Genomic DNA, 24,370 nt, shown 5'->3' on the forward strand with positions numbered 1-24,370 from the left:
TACACATTAAAACTCTATTTCCTGAGACTCTTATCCAGGTATCTCGGTTTTCCTCACTCAGCCACATCTCAACCAGATATGGCATTACAACAGTTATTAAATGTCTAAATTTCTTTAATTATTTTGTCTCCCCACTGACTCCAAAGCTATATTTCCAGGTACCTTCATCATTTCTCCATCTGAACATTTGTATTGTCTCTTAATCTATATATCAAAATAAAAATCACTCCCACCCCCAATAAAACAAATATTTCACCCAGTTTTCTCATTCTTGTTGGTTGCTTTCTCTTCCATAGTCACTGGAATTGGTCGGTGCATAGGAAGCATTCAAGACATATTTGTTGAATGAGGAAATGTCAGCTCCTCTGTTTCAATTACTTAGACTCTCCTTCTTCATCTAACTCTTTTTCTCACTATACTAGCTGTCCATTTTGCCTAATCACATTGCAAATACCCTCTTAAATAGACAGCTCTTCCTCATGCCCCTTACTAGTCAATAAAATGGCCCTGGGCATTAATTCTTTCTCCTGACCAAATGTAGAATTAAAAATAGCTTTCATTATTTTCTCATTCCATTCAAATCTACTCTTTGAATGATGCTTGATTGATCTGTCCAAAGCACAAATCCAGTCAGGGCCTTCCACACCTTTAGAAACCTTCAATGATGCATCATGATGAACATTCTTTCCCTCCTCCTCTACCTTCTGTTCTTCCTTATCTTCCTCCTTCCTTTTTCCTGCCCTTTTTCTTCTTATTCTTCCTGACCCCTCCAAATATAATCAATCTTGTCATTCATCTCATTTAGTGCCTTGCTACTGAACTGCAGATTCTCCCAGACATTCTTCTAGACTTCACAAAGTTCTTTTTTCTTACTGTTACTATCTCAGACTAAAATGTCATTACAAGACTCTCATCTGTGGAAGTTCTACCCTGCTTGTGGGATCTACTTCAGGTTTTTTCTGTTCTGACATATCAGATAATAACTTACCTTTACAAAATGGTTGTCTTACACATTTTTAACACAAATGCCTCAGAGCAAACAGGAGTATCTTCCATTACATGAATCCCAATGCTGTGTTTTCTTTCATACTACAGCTACTCTCTCCTTTGATATCCTTAGATAGCTCTTGCTTATATTTTTGTATCATAATAAATTACACAGTCATGTAGCTCCTATTCCAAACTATGAGTGCTTTAAGCATAAGATTAATGACCTCATTATCTTTAAATACCCACAATGCCTAGCCAAACTACTTGTACATAATAACAATCAATTAGAAAGAATTGGCTATCCTAAGCTGAGTTCGACTGATCTCTAATTTTGTCTATGCCATAATTATATATGTCATCCAGGCTGTGGAACTGTGCTAAGGGAGTTTAAGAAAATGGGAGACAACAGTGACTAAAATGATGGAAAGAAAGTGACAAAGGAGAGAAGACTGAATGAATGGGGATATCAGTCAAGGATGGCAGCTGAGGAGAAATGGTTTATCCTCCATACTGAAGACAAGGGATGTGCTATCCTTCCACCATTCCCTTGCTGAAACTCACTAATAACTTTTTCTCTCATCTCCTAGAAGTCTCTATCACCTCACCTGAATTTTACTATGATTGTACCTCTTTCTCAAACTCAATGCTTATAGAAAAAACTATTCTGAGAGAAAAAAATGTTGGGGGTAGGTCACTAGAATGCTAAAGCTTAGAGTAGACCAGGGTAAGTAAAGACATCCCTTATTGACTACCAACCTATGTGTTTGTCATTTCTGCCTCCTCCACCTTCAACTTCGAATGGAATCATATCATTCCTGTCTTTCGCTCGGTTTGTTTTTGTTTTTGTTTCTAAATATGTGGTGCTGGGGAATCAAACCCAGGGCTTCATGCATGCTAGGCAAGCACTCTACCACTCGTTCAATTTTCTGTACTCCTTATCACTTGCCTTCTCCTGCATCAATTCTCACCTCATTCTAGAAACTTCATTATCATAAGCACTACTAAGTTCTTTCTTTTCCTAATTTCTAAATTGTTGATATTTATAGAGTCCAGTTGTTCTGAACTTTGTGACTTTCCCAGTTCGTTATACGTATTATGTCAATTTTTCAGGCCCGTCGTCTCCACAAATAGACGGAGATTTATGCCAGAACGTAAGTTCTGGTTTGGGTTTCAAAAATATGGCTACCATCCTTAGACTCATACCTCAGAGTTTAGCCCTTGCTTTGGGCAACTTATGCTTGTTTGCTGTGTTGATTATCTTGTCCTCCCAAAGCAGGCTTTAAGTTCCTTGGAAATAAAGACCATATGGTTTACTTCACCTAAATTATCTCACAAGTTTAGTAAGGGAGCTAAAGAAATACCATTTGGCTGGTTAATTGATCATGATCAAGTCACAATGAAATATTCCTTTCTTAGAGGCCACTTTCCCATCCTGATAATCAATATTGTCCTGAGTTTACCTGTACCCAACTGCTCCATCATACACAGAATCATTCAGATAAATGATGGAGCCTCCAGGGAGTACAAACTGCTGCCCAGCTGGAGCATTGTAAGACACCAAGCCATCTGCCAAAGGAAACATAGCTGTCAGTGCCTTGGGAGACATGCCTGCTACTATGATAGACTATCTTAGGAAGATGTATCAGCCTCAAGGGTGCAGTCTTACAGAAAATGTCCACTAAGGCTCAGTTTGGCATGGGAGAGCACTACTGAGGAGCCCTTCTCAGTGAGTGTCAGCAGCATGACTCATGAATCCACTAGTCCAGGTGTGGGGGGCAGTACCAAACCCTGGGTGGATAAACAATGCCCCAGAGGGAATGACTTTATTCCAGGGGTAACTGATCCCACCCCTGGGGGTGGGATTTTCCAAAGGTGTATAAGGACCTTGTGCTCAATACCTACCTAGCCAAACACAGCCATATAGCTCCACCCTCATGCACACATTCATGGAGTGGTCTGTGACTGGAATGAAGCGAACAAATCTAGCCACGATGGGCGGCTCCAAGTCCTTTAGGAAAATATCATAAGGGTTACTATTTCCATCTAGCACCTAAAGAGAGAGAGACAGAGAAGACATGAAATTATGATCACCTTCTTAACCCCACAACCCTTTTGATAGACTCTTTCCTTTTAACTTAAGGAAAAGAAAATATCCTCTCAACTTTCCTTAATATTTTGCTTTGGACTATGCCCCTTACCTTGGGATCTCAGTTATAAGAATATTCCAAGGAGGGGCTGGGGATATAGCCTAGTGGCAAGAGTGCCTGCCTTGGATACACGAAGCCCTAGGTTCGATTCCCCAGCACCACATATGCAGAAAACGGCCAGAAGCGGCACTGTGGCTCAATTGGCAGAGTGCTAGCCTTGAGCGGGAAGAAGCCAGGGACAGTGCTCAGGCCCTGAGTCCAAGGCCCAGGACTGGCCAAAAAAAAAAAAAAAAAAAAAAAAAAAAAAAAAAAAGAATATTCCAAGGAAATGGCACTGTAGCTCAAGTAGTAGGGTGCTAGCCTTGAGATGAAGAGCTCAGGGACAGCACCCAAGCCCAGAATATAAGCCCCACCACTAACATATATGTGTGTGTGTGTGTGTGTGTGTGTGTGACTATATATGTATATATATATATATATATATATATACATATGAATGTGCCAAGTTGTAGACACACATACCTACATAGACAATATGTGCTCTTCTTGTGGCCTAAATCCAAATATGGTCTTGAACACTTCAGGATATGGATGTCTCTTCTTCCTACCTGTTTCCCATGCCGATTCCTCCAAGAAATCCAACGAGTGCCATCCCGACTATAGTTGATCTTGTACATTGGTGCAAACTCAATGCCATGGCCCCCAGCATGGCGCCCCTGGGTCCCCACAAGAGTGATAAAGTGTAGGGTATGCAAATCAATCTGCAGAAATTCCTTTAGGTCATCAGGTTCCACAGGAATCTCAGGGCACCAGGCTCCATCTCCTTCTTCTGAGTCCAACCTTGAGAGAAGAGGATTGGGGAAAGGGTGAGAAACTATGAAATGATAGGGTTGTTTATAGCCATCAGCTGTCCTGCCCTACGAGGAAAAAACAGGCTGGAAGTCCTGCCTATATGAATTTTTTTTCATTCTCACTCATGGTCAATTTCCTCTCTCTGAAGCAGCTCCCACCATGGTCATGGATGCTCTCCAATCACATGTAGTCTTTTGTTTTCCATTCTGATTGAGACATGTCAAGGGAAATGAAACTGTTTATACCCCTGTTCCTCCATGAAGTTATTTCACCATCCCTCCATTTCTAGTTTTTGTAGACTCAGCCTAACAAAGGCAGCTGCTCCTTCCTTGGCTATGAAGTTATGGGAGTAGGGAGGGAGGGCTAGGAGGAGCTCCAGTGTGGGCTAGGCAATGCAGTGGAATTTAACCAGCAGGATGGGTATGGCCACCCAGTAAAAGCCATGGAAACCCATGGAGATGGCTAAGAGCATGTCAAGGGAATAGTAAAAAAAAAAAAAAATCTGCTTTTATTTTATTACCTCCAGGCTGGGCTACTCAGAGAAAAATTGTGAAATCAGTACAGGGTTTATTTTGGGAACCTCTTACCACTTTCTCTCTTCTCTGTAATGCTCCCTTTTGCTCACAGATGTTACCCACTCATTTGTTGCTCCTTTCAAACCCCACTGACCGTCACTCTAGTCTTTCACACACTAAGCTAAATATTATGGGAAAGGTTTACCAAGCTTTACTTTCCTCATGGGTGATTATTCAGCTCAACAAAAATAAGTTGAAAGAATTTGATTCCAGAGGGTTTAGGTCTCAATTAGCAGAGCAATTTTTTTTTGGGGGGGGGGCAGTCCTGGTCCTTGGACTCAGGGCCTGAGCACTGTCCCAGGCTTCTTTTTGCTCAAGGCTAGCACTCTGCCACTTGAGCCACAGCGCCACTTCTGGCTGTTTTCTGTATATGTGGTGCTGGGGAATCGAACCCAGTGCCTCATGTATACGAGGCAAACTCTCTTGCCACTAGGCCATATCCCCAGCCCAAGCAGAGCAATTTTTAAGGTGAGAGTATATTGCTTTAAAGAACTTCATGAAACAGTGCCACAAAGAACCTAACATATAAACCCAACCTGTTTATGGATGAAAGTGGTTCTTCTGTGTGAGATTTCCTTGGGAGAGTAGAAGCGCTTTTTGGAGGCCTGAATGTCTAGTTTAAGCCCTTGAAGCTCTGTACCATGGGTGATGTTTCACAGACACTCTCTAGGAAGCAAGGCAAAGCTTCTCCTCAGCATCCCACACCATCTGTACCTTCTGTATCTGCAGCTTTGGTGTCCCTTCTACAGAAGCTCCCAGTGAGGTCAGGTGAAAAGCAATGTGCCTTGCATCTTAATGAGTCTATTCACTGTGGGTGGTGTGGGCTCTGGGGTTCTGTGGTTGGGATGAGCTTGCCACGCCAGCAGATGCAGCCAAACCCTGCATTCTCTCCCTGAGACATTCTGACTAGGACAGACTCACTGGACATCTTCTCCCCATTCCCCATCATCTTTCATCAGTATCACCCCCCTCTTGGAATCAGGGTTCTGTCTGTAGGAAATTCATTTCACGCAGAAGTCAGGGTTTCTTAATATAGTCCTCCTTACCTTCCGTATTTGGCAGCTGTGGACTCCGACCACTGACTGGAAGCTGTGATGTCCTCATCTGGAATGTGGCCTCCTGACATGCCCAGAGGATAGCGGCATACAGCTGGACCAGGAAAACCAAAAAGAGAGGACATGCTTTCATTTTCACTCCCAAAGCCTCCCAGGAAGGCTGAAATTGACCATTGAACCCAGGAGAAGAGGATTGAAATCTCACTAAATTACTCTGTGGCTCCAATTTAATCACCCTAACTGTACAACACTTTTCTTCCTGTACCTGACTCCAAAGACCATTTAAGCATTCAAGCCTTGACCTTCAGCTAAACTTATCTTTGGATCCAAACTCTGACAAGTAACCTGACATAAGGTAATTATTTATCCTATTATTCAATAATAATCTGGCTTCCCATCAGCTTTACTCAGTTTTTGTAGTTGTTACTGTTTTGTGTGTGTGGTATGTGTGCATTTTCTTTTTTTTAATTTAATTTAATTTATTTATTAATTAACACAATTTTTTTGACAAGGTGTTGTGCAAAAAGGGTACAGTTACATAGTAGGGCAGTGTGTACATTTCTTGTGATATCTTATGCCCTGTTTTTCTTCCCTTCTCTAGGTCAGGTAGACATATATACAATATACAATGTATCAAGAACATATACAGTAGCCATGGGCTTGTGTGTGTGTGTGCATGTGTTTCTCTGTGTGTGTGTGTGTGTGTGCATTCACACATGTGCACCAGTCCTGGAACTTGAACTCAGGGCCTGGATACTATCTCTGAGGTTTAATGCTCAAAGCACTCTTCCACTTGAGCCACAGCTCTACTTCCAGATTTTTGGTGATTATATGGAGATAAGAGTCTCATAAACATTCCTTCCCAGGCTGGCTTTGAACCCCAGTCCTCAGATCTCAGCTTCCTAGTAGCTAAGATTATATTGGTGTGAGCCACTGGCACCTGGCTATTCAGTTTTATTCAGAAATAAACTATAGTAGACATGTCCTTCTAATAAATATTCCAATAGCAGTGAGTTCGCCTTGTGATCACCAGAAAGCTCAATGCTTCATAGCACTTGTTTATCCATAGGTAGTTGATTAGATAAAACTATGGAGCAAACCAGCACACTCCCCTGAGAAGGGATCTAATATACATTTTTGGTCTTAAGGAGCAGTGTGCTTGGATTGTAACTAAAAATAATACCCTCTAGGGATGGACTTCCACTTTCAACCAAGACAGCGCAAAAGTGATTCCAGCTACTCCAGAGGCTGAGATCTGAGCCATAAGTAGTTCAAGCTCAGGGACAGCGCTCGAGCCCCGAGTTCAAGCCATAGCACAAAAGTAAATAAATAAATTCAAATCCTTTGCATGTTCCCCAAGGACTTGCACAACCTGCTCCCTAGCTGCCTTGGATCTAGTTCCCAGTCCACATTCACCATGAGCCACACCTGGCCTCTTTGTGGAACACACTACTGTGGTTGTTATTCAGGAATCTGCATTTAATATGTGGACAAGAATTTAATTCAGAGACAAAAAAAATCTTCGTAAGATCAAAAAGAAATTTATCATAAGTAGATGCAACATCATATTCTCAATGTCCTCACATTAACATCCACCAAATCTAGTAGTGTCCTATAAGCAAATGGTGTCCTTGTTTAACTAGCAGTGCTTTCCCCCTTCCTTCCTTCCTTCCTTCCTTCCTTCCTTCCTTCCTTCTTTTCTTCCTTCTTTCTTTCCTTCCTTCCTTCCTTCCTTCCTTCCTTCCTTCCTTCCTTCCTTTCTTTCTTTCTTCCTTTCTTTCTTTCTTCTTTCTTTCTTTCCTTCTTTCTTTCTTTTGGAATATACAAAGTAATCACAGATCTTGGAGTTGGTATTCTGATAAATATGGTGAAATACGGCAATAAGTATCCATTTAGGACAGTTATTGAATGTCAGGTAATGTGAACATTTTTTTTTCATTCCATGTTTCCTGTTCCCCCCTAATTCTTTTTTTTCCAGGCAGAAGAAAGTTTATTTGAAGAACTGAACTGTCTGTAAACAGAAAAGAACCATCTGAGCCCCCTGCTCCCCACTAATTCTATAGTCTGGAAATGAAAGCTTAACTAAGTAAGACTTTTCACCAAGTAAAAGCAAAATTATCTTAGAACTTGAAGTCTATTATCCACTAAGCTATAAACCTTTGAACACTAAGATTTTAAATCCACCTCTGACTACCATTTATAGCAGGTGGGACCTAAGCCTGCTCTGAACCCCATTTGGGCCTCAGCTTTGTTGAGTGGAAAGCAAGGAATCTGGGTAAGACCTTCACTAGCCAGCCCATGCACCAGTCTCTTTACAAGTTTCTGGAGTGGTCTCAGAATACACATCTGTGAGCCATGCTTAGAGATCTAGTTTGATTATATCTGAAGCTGAGTCCAAAAAATGCACATTAGTAAAGCTCTCTCCAGTTATTTCTGCTGTGTATTGAGGTTCAGGAGCCATTGTTCAGGTCCCACCCTGACTAGACATGTGATGATGGTTCTCTAGGGCCATGCTGGTAATTAGAGAAATACACCATCCACAGTCCTTGATCCTCATTCTTGGCTATCATGCATCTCCAAACACTAGGCCCATGAATGGAATGAGAACCTCTGCCTCCCAGAACAGCTAAAGTAAGCCAGAAAATGGGAAGGAGAATCAATAGTGAGTCATGATATTGTTGTAAGCAACTTCCCCACCAAGAACTAGCTCATCTGGGACAGCAACCAAGATATTTTAACCAAGTAACTGCTACTGCCCTAGGAGGTTTTATTCCCCTGGAATATTTTTTTTGGGGGGGGGGGTGTCCTAACTGAGCACTTCCCATGAACTTTCCTTATTTAACAGATGAAGAAAACAAGATAAAAGAGATTTCAAAAATATATGACAGGGGGCTGGGGATGTGGCCTAGTGGCAAGAGTGCCTGCCTCATATACATGAGGCCCTGGGTTCAATTCCCCAGCACCACATATACAGAAAATGGCCAGAAGTGGCGCTGTGGCTCAAGTGGCAGAGTGCTAGCCTTGAGCAAAAAAAAGCCAGGGACAGTGCTCAGGCCCAGAGTCCAAGCCCCAGGACTGGTAAAATATATATATATATATATATATATATATATATATATACACATATATATATATATACACACACACACACACACACACACACACACACACACACACATATATATATATATATATATATATATGACAGAAAGAATGGAAAGAAGTAAGAAAACCAAAATTTATACAGGATACCCTGTATACTGATGTCAGAAGAGTTCCAATCCCTTCCTGCAAGCTCTATACTATCCTTATCATGACTATATTCCACTTATTGTTAGGGCAGCATCAGTATCACCTTGGAAGTAGTTAAATATGCAAATTTCCTCACCCCAGATTTATTTAGGTCAGGATCTTGAAAGGATTTGTGTTTTATCCAATCATTCAACTCAAATGATGTACATTCTAGTGTAAGACTGAGATAAGCCAGGCAAGGAAATGAGCTTTATCTATGCATATAAAGAAATGTGCAATGTAGTCTGGTGGCTCATGCCTGTAATCCTAGCTAATCAAGAGGCTGAGATCTAAGGATTATAGTTCAAAGCCATCCCCAGGCAGAAAAGTCTGAGAGTCTTATCTCTGGTTAAGCAGTAAAAAGCTGGAAATAAAGATAACGATGGAAAGATAGAGCACCAACCTCGAACGAAAAAGCTAAGGGAGCTGGGAATGTGGCTTGGTGGTAGAGTGCTTGCCTAGCATACATGAAGCCCTGGGTTCAACTCATTAGCAATACATAGACAGAAAAAGCTGGAAGTGGCACTTTGGCTCAAGAGGTAGAGCAAAAAGAAGGTTGAGCAAAAAGAGGTTAAGCAAAAATAAGCCAGGGACAGTGCTCAGGCCCTAAGTTTAAGCCCCAGGACTGGCAAAAAAAAAAAAAAAAAAAAAAAAGGAAAAGAAGAAAGAAAAGCTAAGGAAGAGCACAAGTCCCTGGGTTCAAGCCCCAGTACAGACAATAAATAAATAAACAAACTTTAAATGTGTCAGTGTCTCCTGCCCTTCCTTTTCTTCACTAGTCTTCCCTTTATAGAAGTAGCAGAGTATCAGCATTGATGTAGGACTTACCCTGTCAATCTCCTAACCATTACCTAAAGATCAATATAAAGGTTTTGCAGAGGAAGCATGCAGGAACAATAGATAACTTATGATTTCTGCCAGGAGGCAATTGAAGGGTGAGCAGTTGCCATGGTTTAGGTATGCCCTCTTGGAATTCATGTGCTGAAAACTGAATTATCAAAATTATATGTGAATGATATTTGGAAGTGAGGCATTTTGGTAGATAATTTGGATTGGATAAGGTCAAGAAGACTGAACTCCCATGATGGTGTTGGTGGCCTTGTAAAAGGAAAGGTGGCAGGCTAGCCCACTTGATCTGTCCTGCCACTCAATGCACTCCACCATTTTGTGACATAGTAAGACAGACTTCAATGAATGCCAGTGCCACTTTCCAGACATCAGAAGGGTAAGAAATAAACCCCTTGTCTTTTAAGCTATGCAATCTGTGGCATTCCACTATAGCATCAGGAAACAGATTAAGACAAAAGTAAGCATGGCTTTTGAGGACCATACAGTCCCATCAGCAAGCATGACAACTTCCACCTCCTGCAAATTTCTTGAGCCCCAGCCATTTCTCCCCTCCCATGTAAAGACCAAGCTCCATCACTTCACATCTGGACTATTATAAAGCCTTCTAGTTCTTCATATATCATGATATGAAAAGAAATGAAATAAAATGATGTGAGACCCAGTTGGGACAGAGTGGAGAGCATACAATTTCATCATGATAATTGGAATCACTACAACTTAAGACTTAGGGATTGATTGTTTCTGAACTTTTCCATTTAATATCTTCACACTGTGGTTGCCCATGGGTAACTAAAACCATGGAAAGCAAAACCCACAGATAAGAGATGACTACTATACTAACCATCCTTCAACAATAGGAGTTTGGCTGAGGTCTAGAAATTGGGAATGTAGAGATGAAAATAAAGAATTCAGAGCTAAGAACCAGTAACGCAGTCATGGTCACATTAAAACTATTAAAACTAATCAACAGTTTCTTAGGGCCCTCACAGAAAACACACAGAAAAATGTACAAGCTGATCTTGGATGGCCTTTCTCATCCTACCAAGTCTTTGGAACCAAAAGAAGCTTTGGCCCAGGGTAACCAACGTGGCACTTCTCAGCAGTACCAGTGTGGTTTTCCTATTGAACATGCCTATTTTGGGCAAACTCTATGGAAGGAATCCCAGCCAGTAGGGTAGATTCAGAAGTGCCAAGTTGGCCCAAGTTCTAAATGTCAGGTACTATTCTTTTTTCCTAACCCCCATCCCTGTTCATCAGATCCCACCAATCTGTCTTCTGTGTACCATGAAAGATGGAGAAAGAAGGGAAAGTGCTGGATTAATCACATGAGAAACAAGAGACCCTGAAGCCAAGAAGTAGCTCCTGATTTTGACTGCTATGTTGTCTTGGTGGTTTCTACTACCCACCAATCTCCCAGACAGGAAAGCCAACTGACTTTTCCAGCTTCCCAGAGTGGAAAACTACCAGCACCAACTGCAATAGGCCCAGCTGAGAGCCCCATCCATCCATCCCAAGCTCGGGTTGGGCCTGGCAGACAGTCTGAGGAGAAGCAGCTGCCACCAGTCCCCAGCTTCCCAAGAATTATTTTTCATACTCTCCTGCCAAGTTTGCAAGCCTGAAAGAGCTGCTTGTTTCACTATGTTTACCATTGCGCTATGAGCTCCAGGCCACAGGCTCTCTGTCAGTGAGTGTCCTATATGCAGCTTCCAGGAAAATACACACAGTACATGTGAGGCCTGAGTCCAGAGATCTGGCCCCTGGCCCTCTCTGGGAACACACAACTGATTAGAGGGTACATTGAGGTCAATTGTGGTGCCCAAGCCAATCTAAGGTCTAAAGGAGCATCTGCAATAACTTAATTTTAGGAACAAATCTCAAGCTACCAGCTGCTCCATTGGCTCCACATTAATTGTCAGAACCTCTGAAGCCCAAAAGGAAGTGAACTGACTTGCCCAAGGCCACCAACATAACCAAGACTGAAATTCAGCTCTCCTTGTCCCCAGTTCTTCCTTCTTTAGCTCCAGGTCATAGAGTTCTAGTTCTTTCAATTCCAGAAAGACAATTCCAGTTCCAGAAAGGACAAGTTCAATCAAAGAATCCATCACCTAAGTCCCTCTTCCACATGAGTTAGATATCAACCACTCACCTTGATTCTCTGTGCAGGTAAATGGCTGTACAATGGGATCTTGCAAAGAGCCAAAAAAGATTATTTGGATTCATTTCTTTGATGTATAGAGCTATTCTGCAGGTGCATAGTCTATTCTATGAATTCCTCTTTTTCTATGTTAAAATCTCTTCAAGAAAAAAAAACTCATGATATTCCTGGGGATCTACAAATATTTTCTAGAAATGAATATTACAGAGTTCCAGGAAAGAAGTCTCTAAACTGTAGAGGGTTTCAGAGTGCTGAGATATGGGTCTGACAACATTTTCTTCTTCCTGGTTAAATGAATGAGTGAAACCTTTACAGGAAAATACAAAACTATGATGATGGCTTTTCTCCTAAAAGAAGATGCATTGAAAAGAAAAAACTGGGTTGCAATGAAGTTCAAGAATTGAGAGGGAAAGCTGGGCATTGTTTGGAATCATTATAGACCTATGCTTAAAACCTGATCATGTTGTTTCCACATTACAGGACCTCAAGGCTAAGACACTATGTCTTATGCCTCATCCTTATTATTTTGCCAAACAAGGTTGTATAAAGAGTTTATATAATGTAAGCAAATAATGTAGCATATTTTATGAAATGTGGTGGCTCACGTCTATAATCCTAGCTACTCAAGAGTCTGGGATCTGAGGAATCATGATTTAAAGTCATCCAGGGTAGACAAATCCACAAGATTCTTATCTTCAATTAGCCAGCAAAAGCAGGAGGTAGAGGCATGGCTTAAATGGTAGAGTACCAGTCTTAAGTTGAGTTTAAGCCCCAGTACCAGTATATACAATAAAATTTATATAAGTTTGCATTTTTAGTTTAATAACGGTATGATACTTGAGTTTAGGATCCTTGTAAAAAAATCTGAGTTAACCTATGTCAAAAACTTAAAGTAGAATTGCTTCAGAAATATTAGATATCATTAATTCTTCAATTATTTTCATTCTAACTCACTTTAATGATGACCAGATTGACTTTCAAAGTTGCACAATATATACTGTATTCATAAAACTGCTTTGTTAAACACCAACTCCTTTGTACAACTATTTAAAGATAATTTTTTTAATTTAGAACAATAAATAAAATTCAAACAAATACATTATGAAATATGAGTTAGAGGAAAAGGGAATAGAAAATTAAGAATAAAGGTTATCCAACATATATTACATTTGGTTCTGTACCCTTTAACTTTGATTCTGAGCTTCCTAGTAGTAAACTCAAAATGTGAAACAAATGAGTTGATATGAATCACACTGGAAACAAATTAAAAATTAACATTTTTGGTTTTAGATGGAATAACACAGCTTTCCATAATCAGTGCTCCCCTTGAGAGTAACTGAAAAGCTAGATAAAATTCTAAGTCATCTATTTGAAGGCATCTGGTTATTACTCAAGCAATAAGGATGGAGACACTAAGACCTCAGAGAAGAGGAAATCTCAAAGAGGCATGCTGCCTCTTTCAGCCATATACTAGTTTGGCAAGAGGTTAACTCTGAATCTTGTACTAGTAGAGGGTTGCTTTTGGACAAAATCAGTAGAGCTAGTGAAGATCTGGGCTATGTAAAACATGAAATACTTTTTCTCATCCAGCACATGTCCCAAATACTGACACTGAGAGAAGAGCAGGGATGTAAGGAGAAGAAAAAACTAATAGTTCTGACCTTGCCAGGGAGTAAGAGCACACAGGAATCTTTCAGAAGCAGAATGACCAAGAACTCAAGCTCATACCCAGTAACTACTCAGGGTGCAGATGTATAGGCAGATACAGCTTGCTTTGACCACTGGCTAGTCTGGATTCTGGCTTTACATCATCTTTGAAAACTAACATTCATTCTCCAAGAGAAGACTGCCTTAGCTTCTCATGGATCCAAGAAAGCTTGTTTCTACCTAAAGCCCTGAATATTTTAGAGATATAAAGAATAACACACTTCAAATACCCAGAAACGCATCATTTCTTTATATTTCATGAGAGGAAGTCAGGTTTAATCTTTTCAGTGTTCTAACACATAGTCAAGTTACAAAGTCCATAAATAAAGAGCACCTATTATGCACAAGGCACTAGTAACAAAAGAAGTATTTCCTCTTCATAACATAAATGGGGATATAGTTTGTTTAATCCAGAAAAACAACATCTTATCTTTATTGATTTTTTGGTAGGACTAATCTATCACTATTTAGTAAGTTCTCCAATAAGAAAATGTACTACCAATCTTAGACATTGCTCCAACCTATGGAAAGCAAACAAATAAATTAAAATTACAGTCTTTTTCAAGGTATAGAGTAAGTAAATATACTCTGTCTCTACACCTAGAGTTTGGGCTATCCTTATGTGCCAGGATGGATCATTTTGTAAATTAGAAATACTTGGACATAAAAGGAACATTGTTAGATTTTAATTCTTTATACCAGGTTGTAATACTCAAAAGATTGAATCTTAATTCTTCCCTTGAAGTGCCAGAGTAAGAGATCTGCACAAAATTTAGGCACTTTTTCATTCATTTGTGACAAGCAAAATACTCTCCATATAAACAAAAGCAGGGAGAATACAAGCATTAAAGAATAAGGACAGAGGCCTCACTCTCCCATGTAGTCCAGGCTTGCTCTTCCTCTGCAAGGGAACTGACTCCCTCAGATTTGGACATTAGAAGACTGGATCCTTTAGTTGTGCATCAGTAGTTACAGCTCAGATATCTAAGATCATCCTCCTCTCTGAGTTACTTTCTCATTAGCATCTTCATTGTTTGCAAGAATGACATCCCTATGGCCTTTTTCTCAGCTTGATAGCATCTTTGTAAGATCAAGTCTCACATAGCATCATTTCTTCTTTTTTTTGAATAATTACTTATTTATTGTCAAAGTGATGTACAGAGGGGTTACAGTTTCAGATGTAAGGCAGTGGGTACATTTTTTTGTACAAATTTTTACCTCATCCTCCCTCATCCCCCCTCTCCCTCCCCCTTTACTCCCCCCCCCATGAGTTGTTCAGTTGGTTTACACCAAATGGTTTTGTAAGTATTGCTTTTGGAGTCATTTGTCTTTTTATCCTTTGTCTCTCGATTTTGATATTCTCTTTCCCTTCCCTAGTTCTAATACCAGTATATACAGTATCTGGTTTCTCTTCAGATCGTATAAATCTTTCGTCTTTTACATGGCATCATTTCAATGCAGGAAAGTTCAGAGAAGTCTGAGAGTTCCTTGACTCCCGCTCTTTCTTCTGAGCTCTCCCCACTCCTTATATAAGCCAAGCTTTGGGCTAAGTATTGATCACAAATTCACCAATAGTCATTACCACGGCAAATAAGATAAATGTCAAAGTCATAAACATCTCCAATTCCGGAGGGAAAAAAAGCTGCCTGTTTTTTAATAACTCATCACCTCCCACTTACGCTCATAAAAAAAAAAAAACCTCAGAGATTTAACTGCCTTAGCTTTTGTTTTACTCTATTATATATGTGTCCAAACCACTAAAACTTCTGGGAGGCCTATCTTGCTACATCACTGCTCTTCAGATATCTGTTGGTTAAAACCAACAAGAGTTAAGTCAACAAGCACAATGGTCTAGTTAGGAAAAACACACAGTAATAGATACACTCAGTCTGGGCACAGAGCACTGCATCTCCTGTGAGTCAGAATGGCTGTTAGAGTCAGGGATGTTAGAAGACTTCCTACCTCATAGGCAATTCAAGTCAATCTTGGAGGCCTCAAACTATAATGGTTCCTAGTAACTCAGTTTCTCTTTTCTTCCTAAACATCTGATTCTAAGAAACTACTGCTCTATAGTATTTGGGTATTCATGTGTTCTTCTCAGAGCAACAAACCACAGCTCAGAACATCCATATAACACTCCATAAACCCTTATCACTTTCATCATGACTTCATTTGGTCCCCCATAATAACCCTGTAAAGTACCGAAAAGAAGTTTGTCTGCACATAATAAGCCAGAATGCCAGAATGGTGAGTGCCAATAGGATTCTGTTTGTACCCAAGGAATCCACATGTTGAGACCTTGTTCCTCAGTGTGGCAACATGAGAGCTGATGGAAACTTTGTGGTGGTTGGAGAGAGGCTAGTGGGAAGTCCCTAGATCATTGAGGGTCCTACCTTAAAAAATGGATTAAGACAATTTCTCATAATAGTTCTCAAAAGAGGATTGTTATAAAAGTCTAACATGCCCCCAACTGTTTTCTTCCTAATCACTTACCACAGCCATTTACCAGGCTCTTAAAACTTCAAACACTGTAAGCTAAATGAACCTTTTTTTAAAAAAAAATAAAGTTGGCTTGTCTTGAGTTCTTCATTAGAGCAAGAAACAACCGAAGAACTGGTACAGAGTTTTACTTAAAGTCATAAAGCTGTATAGTGACATAAATGGGTCTATAATCTTAATTGCTTGATTCACAATGCCATCATCTATCTATTCATGATACCAAGTTGTCACCACACCATAACAAAGTCTGCAGTCCCCAGGCTACATATCCCAAAGTCAAGAAGATCCACAAAGTAGGAGAACAATCTTGAGAGAGGGTGCAAAGAAGCATATTGCCTATGTAAAATATGCAATGTCCTGGTACCAGAATTCATTGAAATATAAGAGCAAAGAAAAACAAGTCTCCATTCTAGGAAAACAGATAAAAACAAAACAAAACATTTGACCCACACTGAAGATTCCCAAATGATGGGCCCCTAACTGCAGCTTTCCCCCATAATTTTCCTTCATTGATAATAATCCTCATCCTCCTAATTTCCCAATCCTACCTTCAATTCAAATACTTTCCCTTCTTCTTTTTACCTGAGTTGGAAAATCGTTTCAGCTGTATCTCACTGTCAAACCTTAGTATTTCCACCAGCACTGCAGACTGGACATAGTGAGCAATGTATGAATATAAACTGGGAACATTATAGATACCAAAGGAGGATCCCTCACCTCAGGCTCTCAACAGGTAGCTAGTTGCTGCTTTTCCTGGGAGAGGAAAGTGTGGTATAAAAGAAAAGTCCCAGCAGGTTCTATGCCACAAAGTCTGAAATGCCTGGTTTGCCTTTCTTCCCACTTTCCAAGGCACAAAACTTGCCATAGGCCCAGTCAGTACAGTGAATTCATCTGTCCTGTGCTCTTGACACACAGCAGCTCTCTAGTTGGCTGATTTGGTCCTCAGGATTTCAGACCCTTGGGTTAAGTTTTTGGGAGAATCTTGTTATTTCTACTCATTGTCCTACTTAGAAAAGCATAAAGTGTGCATTTCACCAAGCCTCAACTGTGAGCGAGAGAAATACGTAACAGAAAAAGGAAAGAGCCATGTGCAAATGAAGATCTGAGGTGTACCAGGTAAGCTTATTACAAGACAGGAACAAGGCACTGAATTTATTCAACTAATAATTGTTTGATTTTTAAGAAATTTGATTCAATTCCTATTGAAGATATTAAAAAAAAAACTAGTTCATGAGCAGGGTACCGCTGGCTTACATCTGTAATCCTGTCTAATTAAAAGGTTGAGATCTGAGGATCACCATTTGACGCCATCCTGAACAGAAAACTCCATGAGGCTCTTATTTTCAATTACCCATGAAAAATGTCCAAAGTAGAGCTGTGGCTCAAGTGGTAGTGTGCCAATCTTGAGTGAAAAAGCTAAATGATAGTGCCCAGTTTCAAGTTCAAGCTCCAGTATAGGAGAGTGAACATTTTTTACAAATGTACCCTTATGCCATGAAATGGACAAAATAAACATTCCCTCAAGAATCTGTACCCAAGGCCTAACGTATGAAACTGTAACCTCTCTGTACATCACTTTGACAATAAATAAGTATTAAAAAAAAAAAAGAATCTGAACACAGCTAAATAGAACGACTAAAGTCTATACTCTGCCTATTTCCCACTGTGGGGTGGGAAAATAATAAAAATCTCTTTGGAAAATTCTTGAGTATTAGGCAGAAAAATATGACCCATATTTGTAACAGTCCTTGACAGGAAATTATCCAAATTTACATGCATAATAGACTGGCCAAATAAAGTATTCAAACAAGTTTCTATTATACAATAGGGCAGGACAGTCAATAATTGCAACAATAGGATATGTTTCACAAACAAAATGTTGAGTGAAGGAGTTCAGACATGAAATCTTTTTCTATCATATGATTCCATTTATATAAAAGAAATAGACAAAATTACTGTATCTTACTAGAAAATAGCATAATAAGAATGGAATGTAAAAAGGGCTTTAAAGTGCTGATAAAATTGTTTCCTGGTTTGCGATCTATTTTAAAGGATATGTTCAGAACAACTATGTCAAGTTTTATACGTTTATTTCTATGGGAGAATCAAAAATGGCTCCAATTCTTTACCCATCCTTGTATCTAGTCTTTTACTGTACAAATTTTCTATTCTCTCCCCACCTCTGAGGCAAGGCACCTTGATCCATGAGTGAGGTCCTAACAAATGTGACTAGAGTCATGAAAAAATATGCATGCAAATTCCTTCCTCTGCTCTTATTTCTGAACATTTTCCATGAAAACCTATTGGAGCTAGTCTTCTGGATGATAAAACAAAGCACAGGCAAGTTGTTATCAGAGCCAGGGCCATCGAAGAGAAGCTAGTAGCCAACTGACTCCAAAAGATGCTAGTAAACCAATAGAGTCCAAAAAAACAATCCAACCAAGCCCAGCCAAAGCCATCAGACTAGAAGCTCATAAACAAAACATCTTGCTTTAAGTAATTGTGTATAGAGAGGCGACTGAACTGCATTAATGTAAAATAATTGTAACACATCAAGTTAATGTTAGAAATATGTATAATGCAAAGAACCACCTTTTTTTTTAACAGATTCCTGTAACACTATCTTATAGTGGGTGATGTGTGAAATAGACAAGATAGTTTGACTAGAATTATACAGGAGCAGGTTCCCAGAAGGATAACAAGACATCTAGGTAAAATCCAGGTCTAAGACAGTCCGAAACTGCTGATAGGTCACCTGCAGAATTCTCCAAGTTAGCTAAAAGTTCTCTCCTGTTTGTCTCAGAAGATAAAGAAGCAAGTCGTTGTTTTGTCCTCCTCCAGCTTAAAAAAGAAATACACTTAGTCAACACTCCCTTGTATCAGCAATTCTTTCACAATATTCACAATATAATGCAGAAAGAGAGGGGGAGTATATTATTTTCTGCTTCTGAGTCAACCATGTTTCACTATAGAGATAAGAACAAATGACCTGCCTTCTTGGCAGGGCTTTTCCAGTTTCAACACTTGAACAGGGACATGAATATGCAGCTGATTTTCCGGCAGATAGTTGTGTTACCTGGATTAACCTGAGCTTTCATGGAACTCCAGAGAGGCAGCAGCAAAAGCAGCACCAAGGGCATTCTGGGAATCAGGATCATCTCAGGAGATGGTGCTGGAACTGGAGCCTGCAATCCACCAGCATTCCAAGGAATGAGAAAGAGAAGAAGAAAGATATGTCAGGTACCACCAAAATGAGGGAACACAGTTTTCATAGCCTTTTCTGTGCCCTAGCAGCATTTATTTCTACATTTAGAACTCTAAATCACAGACTTTGGGAGCTGAATAGTATATCCAGTAACACCTAGTGCAAGAAATATCAAATTCCACTAGATTATATACTCATGAAATTAAAATTAGCAAAACTGTGGTTAGGTAATGATGTTTTAGTATGATAAATACTTTCTTAAATAATGAGTCATAGTAAAGTAAAACACATTTATGATGTCAACTGATGTTTTGACAGTTTCAACACTGATTACAATATCAAACCAAGAAAAATATGTAACAGTTGTAGTCCATTTGTATTCCATAGCTATAGAGTGATAATTGGGATTATGGGGGCTTTTGTTTTGCTTTGGATTTTTTTGTGTGTGAGCATGTACTGGTCCAAAGGCTTGAATTCAGAGTCTGAGCACTGTCCATGAGCTTTTTCTTTTTCTCAAGGCTAGCTCTCAACCACTTGAGCCACAACTCCACTTCTAGCTTTTTCCATAGTCAATTGGAGATTAAAGTCTCATGGAATTTCCTGGCTAGGCTGGCTTCAAACTGCAGTCCTCAGATCTAAACCTCCTGAGTAGCTAGGATTACAGTCATGAGCCACTGGCACCCTGCCTATGTTTATGTTTTTAATTTTCCTCAGAATGATCATGTGATAATAGATTACATAAGGACATACCACTATGAACTCAGAGTTCACTTTTTAAAAGTAGAGATGATTATATATTGAAATATTTGTAGTCATTTCTGTACACAGGTTAATAAATGTCCATATTCCCCATTAGCTGAGAGACCCTACAAGTAACAACATGATCATGGTGGTCATCAGCATCCAGGGACAATGTTCAAACCCAGTGCTCAGATCTTGGTTTCTAATACCATTCTTTAATAAAAGGAACTAGGGATTCTTTGTATTGGGGTCGGGGGGAGGGATGTCTGGTTCTAGGACTGGGTCAAGAATGTGCAAGATGATCCCAGAACACTTTTTAGTGGCAGAAATTGAGGATGTTGTACACACACACACACACACACACACACACACGATGGAGTATGTCAAAGGGGACATAGGAACCCCTGAAAGATCTCCAAATAATCAAAGCCAGATAAACTTGAGCAATTAAATAGTGTGTTGAATTACGTGCCAGAGTATAAAATAAATATCCATGAGTCCATATTGATGTAAACAAATGAAGAGTAGACCATTTCCATGGAGAAATAAAAGAATTCCAAAAGAATTCCACACAATTTACATAGCTAATTTGCTCATAAGGAGGAAGATTATAGCTATAATCTTTCTTTCCAGCTCCTAAACTGTGAATCGCACATAACTTTCCTGCAAAGGGTACAGCACAGAGACCATATCAGAAAAGCAGTATCTTTTCACTGCAAAAATGAGAAAATCACCAGTAAGTCAGGTGATCATGGTTAACATCAACGCTGAAAAGCCATATTGACATCTTTTTCCTTTGATATAATATGAATCCCTGTCTTCCTCCTAAATAATTATTACCCCAGTTAGTTCATGAGAAAAACATCAGACAAAATGTCCAAGGACAGGCCCCAAGATTCCTGAGGAGTAATCATCAATACTGGCAAGATTGTGCTCCTAGACTCTGTATTAGTCCCAAATCCATGTGCTCCCTTGTTATGCTGTTGTCTTCACTGTTCATTCAATTTCATTTTGCTCCACCAACATGTTTTATTGTAATGGTGATTATGGATGTACAGAGGGGTTACAGTTACATAAATAAGTTATCACGTACATTTCTTTTTTAACAGTGTCACCCCTCCCTCATTTTCTCCCAGTTTTTTCCCTCTCAACTCCCTTCCCCCACAAGTTCATTTCCAAAATAATGTCTAGTGAGTATCACTCCTGAATTAGCTCACCCTTTGTCCCACTGTTTCTGTGCTTTCCTTTGCCTTCCCTAAATCGATAAACTTACATACAAGACAAAGGGTGAAGAAATGTCTTTTTAAGTGACAGAAAGGGAGGAAAAAGAAAAAAAAAAAAGAACCATACACAGTACAATGGAAAACCTTTTGTTTCCATTTCTTGGAGATCATTTCAATAAGCATGATTTTATATGAGCATATGCACATAGCTATTGAGCCCTGGTGATCCTCTCCTAAAAATATCCTCTTTTGCTCTCACTGCGTGAATATTTATAGAGTCCTGTTTAATTAATTGTGTTGATTCCATAGTTATACTGATTCTTAGCTATGATAAACAATGCTGCAATTTTATACTATCCTTTTTAGCCCCTTCTTATCAAAGCTATCCTCCTTGATCAGCCTACCTTGATGTCATTGAGCTTCTTATATTTCTTACCCCTGTTTTCTTTTGCCTAAGAGCCTCTGTCAAAAAGTTCCCTTTTTTCCCTCTAGTTGAAATTTTCATTCAATGGTCTCTTCTCAATGAAACATCCATGGGGGCTGGGAATATGTCCTAGTGGCAAAAAGTGCTTACATGGTATACATGAAGTCCTGGGTTCGATTCCTCAGCCCCACATATATAGAAAACGGCCAGAAGTGGTGCTGTGGCTCAAGTGGGAGAGTGCTAGCCTTGAGCAAAAAGAAACCAGGGACAGTGCTTAGGCACTGAGTCCAAGCCCCAGGACTGGCAAAAAATAAAAATAAAAAAGATGTGAAACATTGCTGGACTCCCTTGATTGCTCTATGCACTAAACATGATCCATCTATATAAAACAACAATAGATTCTAACTATATACCTATCGTCCTGTTGTTTAATTCTTTTATCTCCATGTTTATACATGTGCCATTGTCTTTTCCACATGTATCACTGTCTTTTCCACATGTATCAGAACACCTGACAGATACTTAACAAAATTAACTTTATATTCCCTTACTCATTTAATCATTTATCAATTGGGAAACTCAAACAGTTTTAACCTCTCCCTCCTCAGCTATTTTTTGGTGAAGAAAAGCTTCATTAAAGTATTGTATCTGTTACATAAGTTTTCCATTGGTCCATTATCAGGAAAACTAGTAATAACAAATGCTGGTGGGAATGTAAACTTTTTCAACCACTCTAGAAAATGGTATGGAGGGTCCTCAGAAGGCTAAATATAGAGCTCCCCTATGACCCAGCAGCTCCACTCTTGGGCACCTACCCAAAAGATTACAAGCAAGACCACACTAAAGCTACCATCACAACTATGATCAATGCAGCACAATTTGTCATTGCTAAAATATGGAACCAGTCCAGATGCCCCTCAGTAGATGAGTAGATCAGGAAAATGTGGTACATATACACAATGGAATTCTATGCCTCTATCAGAAAGAACAACATTGCCCCATTCATAAGGAAATAGAAGGACTTGGAAAAAATCATACTAAGTGAAGTGAGCCAGACCCAAAGAAACATGGACTCCATGGTTTCCCTCATAGGGAATAATTAGTACATGTTTAAGTTAGTCATAGCAGACGATCACAATAGCCCAATAGCTATGCCCATATGAACACATAAGATGATGCTAAGTAAAATGAACTCCACATTACAAAAACAAGTGGTATGTCATTGTTGTAATTATTTTCAACATGCCATGTGAAACAGTACCCTTTTTCTTTCTTTCACTGTATCTGATCTTAGTACCCTGGATACTGTATATGCATGTATTAGAACTAGGGAAGGGAAGGGGAATACCAAAATTGAGACAAAGGATAAAATGACAAACCATTCCAAAAGCAATACTTACAAAGCCATTGGGTGTAAACAACTGTACAACTCATGGGGGAAGAAGGCAAGGGGAAGGAGGAGGCAGGGGGAAAATGAGGGAGGAGGTAACAAGTTGGATAAAAATGTCCTCACTTCCTTACATATGAAACTGTAACCCTTCTGTACTTCACTTAGAAAGTAAAGAAAAAAATTTCCATTGGCATATTTTAGACATATTTAGGACAATTACAATACTTCTAGTGTGTTGTGATTCTTCTGTATTAAGTATAAATCATTTCCTGGCATACACATATCATGAGGCCATGTTCTTCTCTGATTTGTTTTTCCTTCCAGGTCAGCCAAGCAAAAAGTGAGACCCTACTCAACAATAATCAGAGCAAAAGGTACTAGAAGTTTGGCTCAAGCAGTAAAGTACCTATCTAGCAAGTACAAGACTCTGAGTCCCAACCTCAGTACCAAAAGAAAAAGGTTATCCATACTTTGAACAAAAATAAATATTCCAAGATGTAAATACAGAGCCACTGCCAAGGGCTAGTAGCTCATGCCTGTAATCCTAACTATGCAGTGGGCTGTGACCTGAGAATCATAGTTTAAAACCAACCTAAGCAGAAAAATCCACAAGATTTTTATATCCAATTAGAAACAAAAAAGCCAAAATTGGAGAGGAAGTTAACTGAGTAGGTAGAATGCCAGTCTTGAGTGAAAAGGCTAAGTAAGAGAATGAGGTCCTAAGTTCAAATACAGGACAATTGGTTATAAGCAAAAGGTAAGAAAAGTCTGACTAAAAAGAAATTGAAAAAAATCCCTAAATGAAGCAAACAATTATTTTTTCAACACCTCATTGAGACAAAAGACATCATAAACAACACTCTGACAGTTAAAAGATAGTACTTGAAACTGTGTAACAAAATAATTTCTGGTATTAAAAAATCTCTGTAGAGGGCTGGGAGTATGGCCTAGTGGCAAGAGTGCTTGCCTCCTACACATGAAGCTCTTGGTTTGATTCCCCAGCACCACATGGCCAGAGGGGGCGCTGTGGCTCAAGTGGCAGAATGCTAGCCTTGAGCAAGAAGAGGCCAGGGACAGTGCTCAGGCCCTGAGTCCAAGGACCAGGACTGGCAAAAAAAAAAAAATCTCTGTAGATCATTTTTTTGTGCACTGGTACTGGAACTGAAAACTCAGGGCCTAGGCACTGTCCTTTGGTTTTGAACCATGATCCTCATATCTCAGCCTCCTGAGTAGGTAGGATTACAGGTGTGAGCCACCAGTGTTCAAT

At 39.5% G+C, this 24,370-nt stretch overlaps 1 protein-coding gene across 3 annotated transcripts in view; it reads right to left on the bottom strand.

The window, feature by feature from the left end:
* The window catches only part of Ddr2 (discoidin domain receptor tyrosine kinase 2), a 115,090-nt gene that overhangs the window by 20,874 nt on the left and 69,846 nt on the right, over nt 1-24,370 (bottom strand). For 2 of the 3 annotated variants that reach the window (XM_048356573.1, XM_048356572.1), the window contains exons 3-7: nt 19,197-19,305; nt 5,611-5,713; nt 3,746-3,977; nt 2,893-3,040; nt 2,451-2,556 (exon numbers count right to left, since the gene is read on the bottom strand). In XM_048356573.1, coding sequence (XP_048212530.1) covers nt 2,451-2,556; nt 2,893-3,040; nt 3,746-3,977; nt 5,611-5,713; nt 19,197-19,278 — 671 coding nt within the window. In that variant the 5' untranslated portion in view covers nt 19,279-19,305. Of the gene's footprint in view, nt 1-2,450; nt 2,557-2,892; nt 3,041-3,745; nt 3,978-5,610; nt 5,714-19,196; nt 19,306-21,818; nt 21,825-24,370 lie in introns of those variants that run through there. The other variant, XM_048356571.1, reaches the window with a different exon arrangement.

Source organism: Perognathus longimembris, chromosome 11 (assembly GCF_023159225.1).
Source record: "Perognathus longimembris pacificus isolate PPM17 chromosome 11, ASM2315922v1, whole genome shotgun sequence".
Lineage (NCBI taxonomy): Eukaryota > Metazoa > Chordata > Mammalia > Rodentia > Heteromyidae > Perognathus > Perognathus longimembris.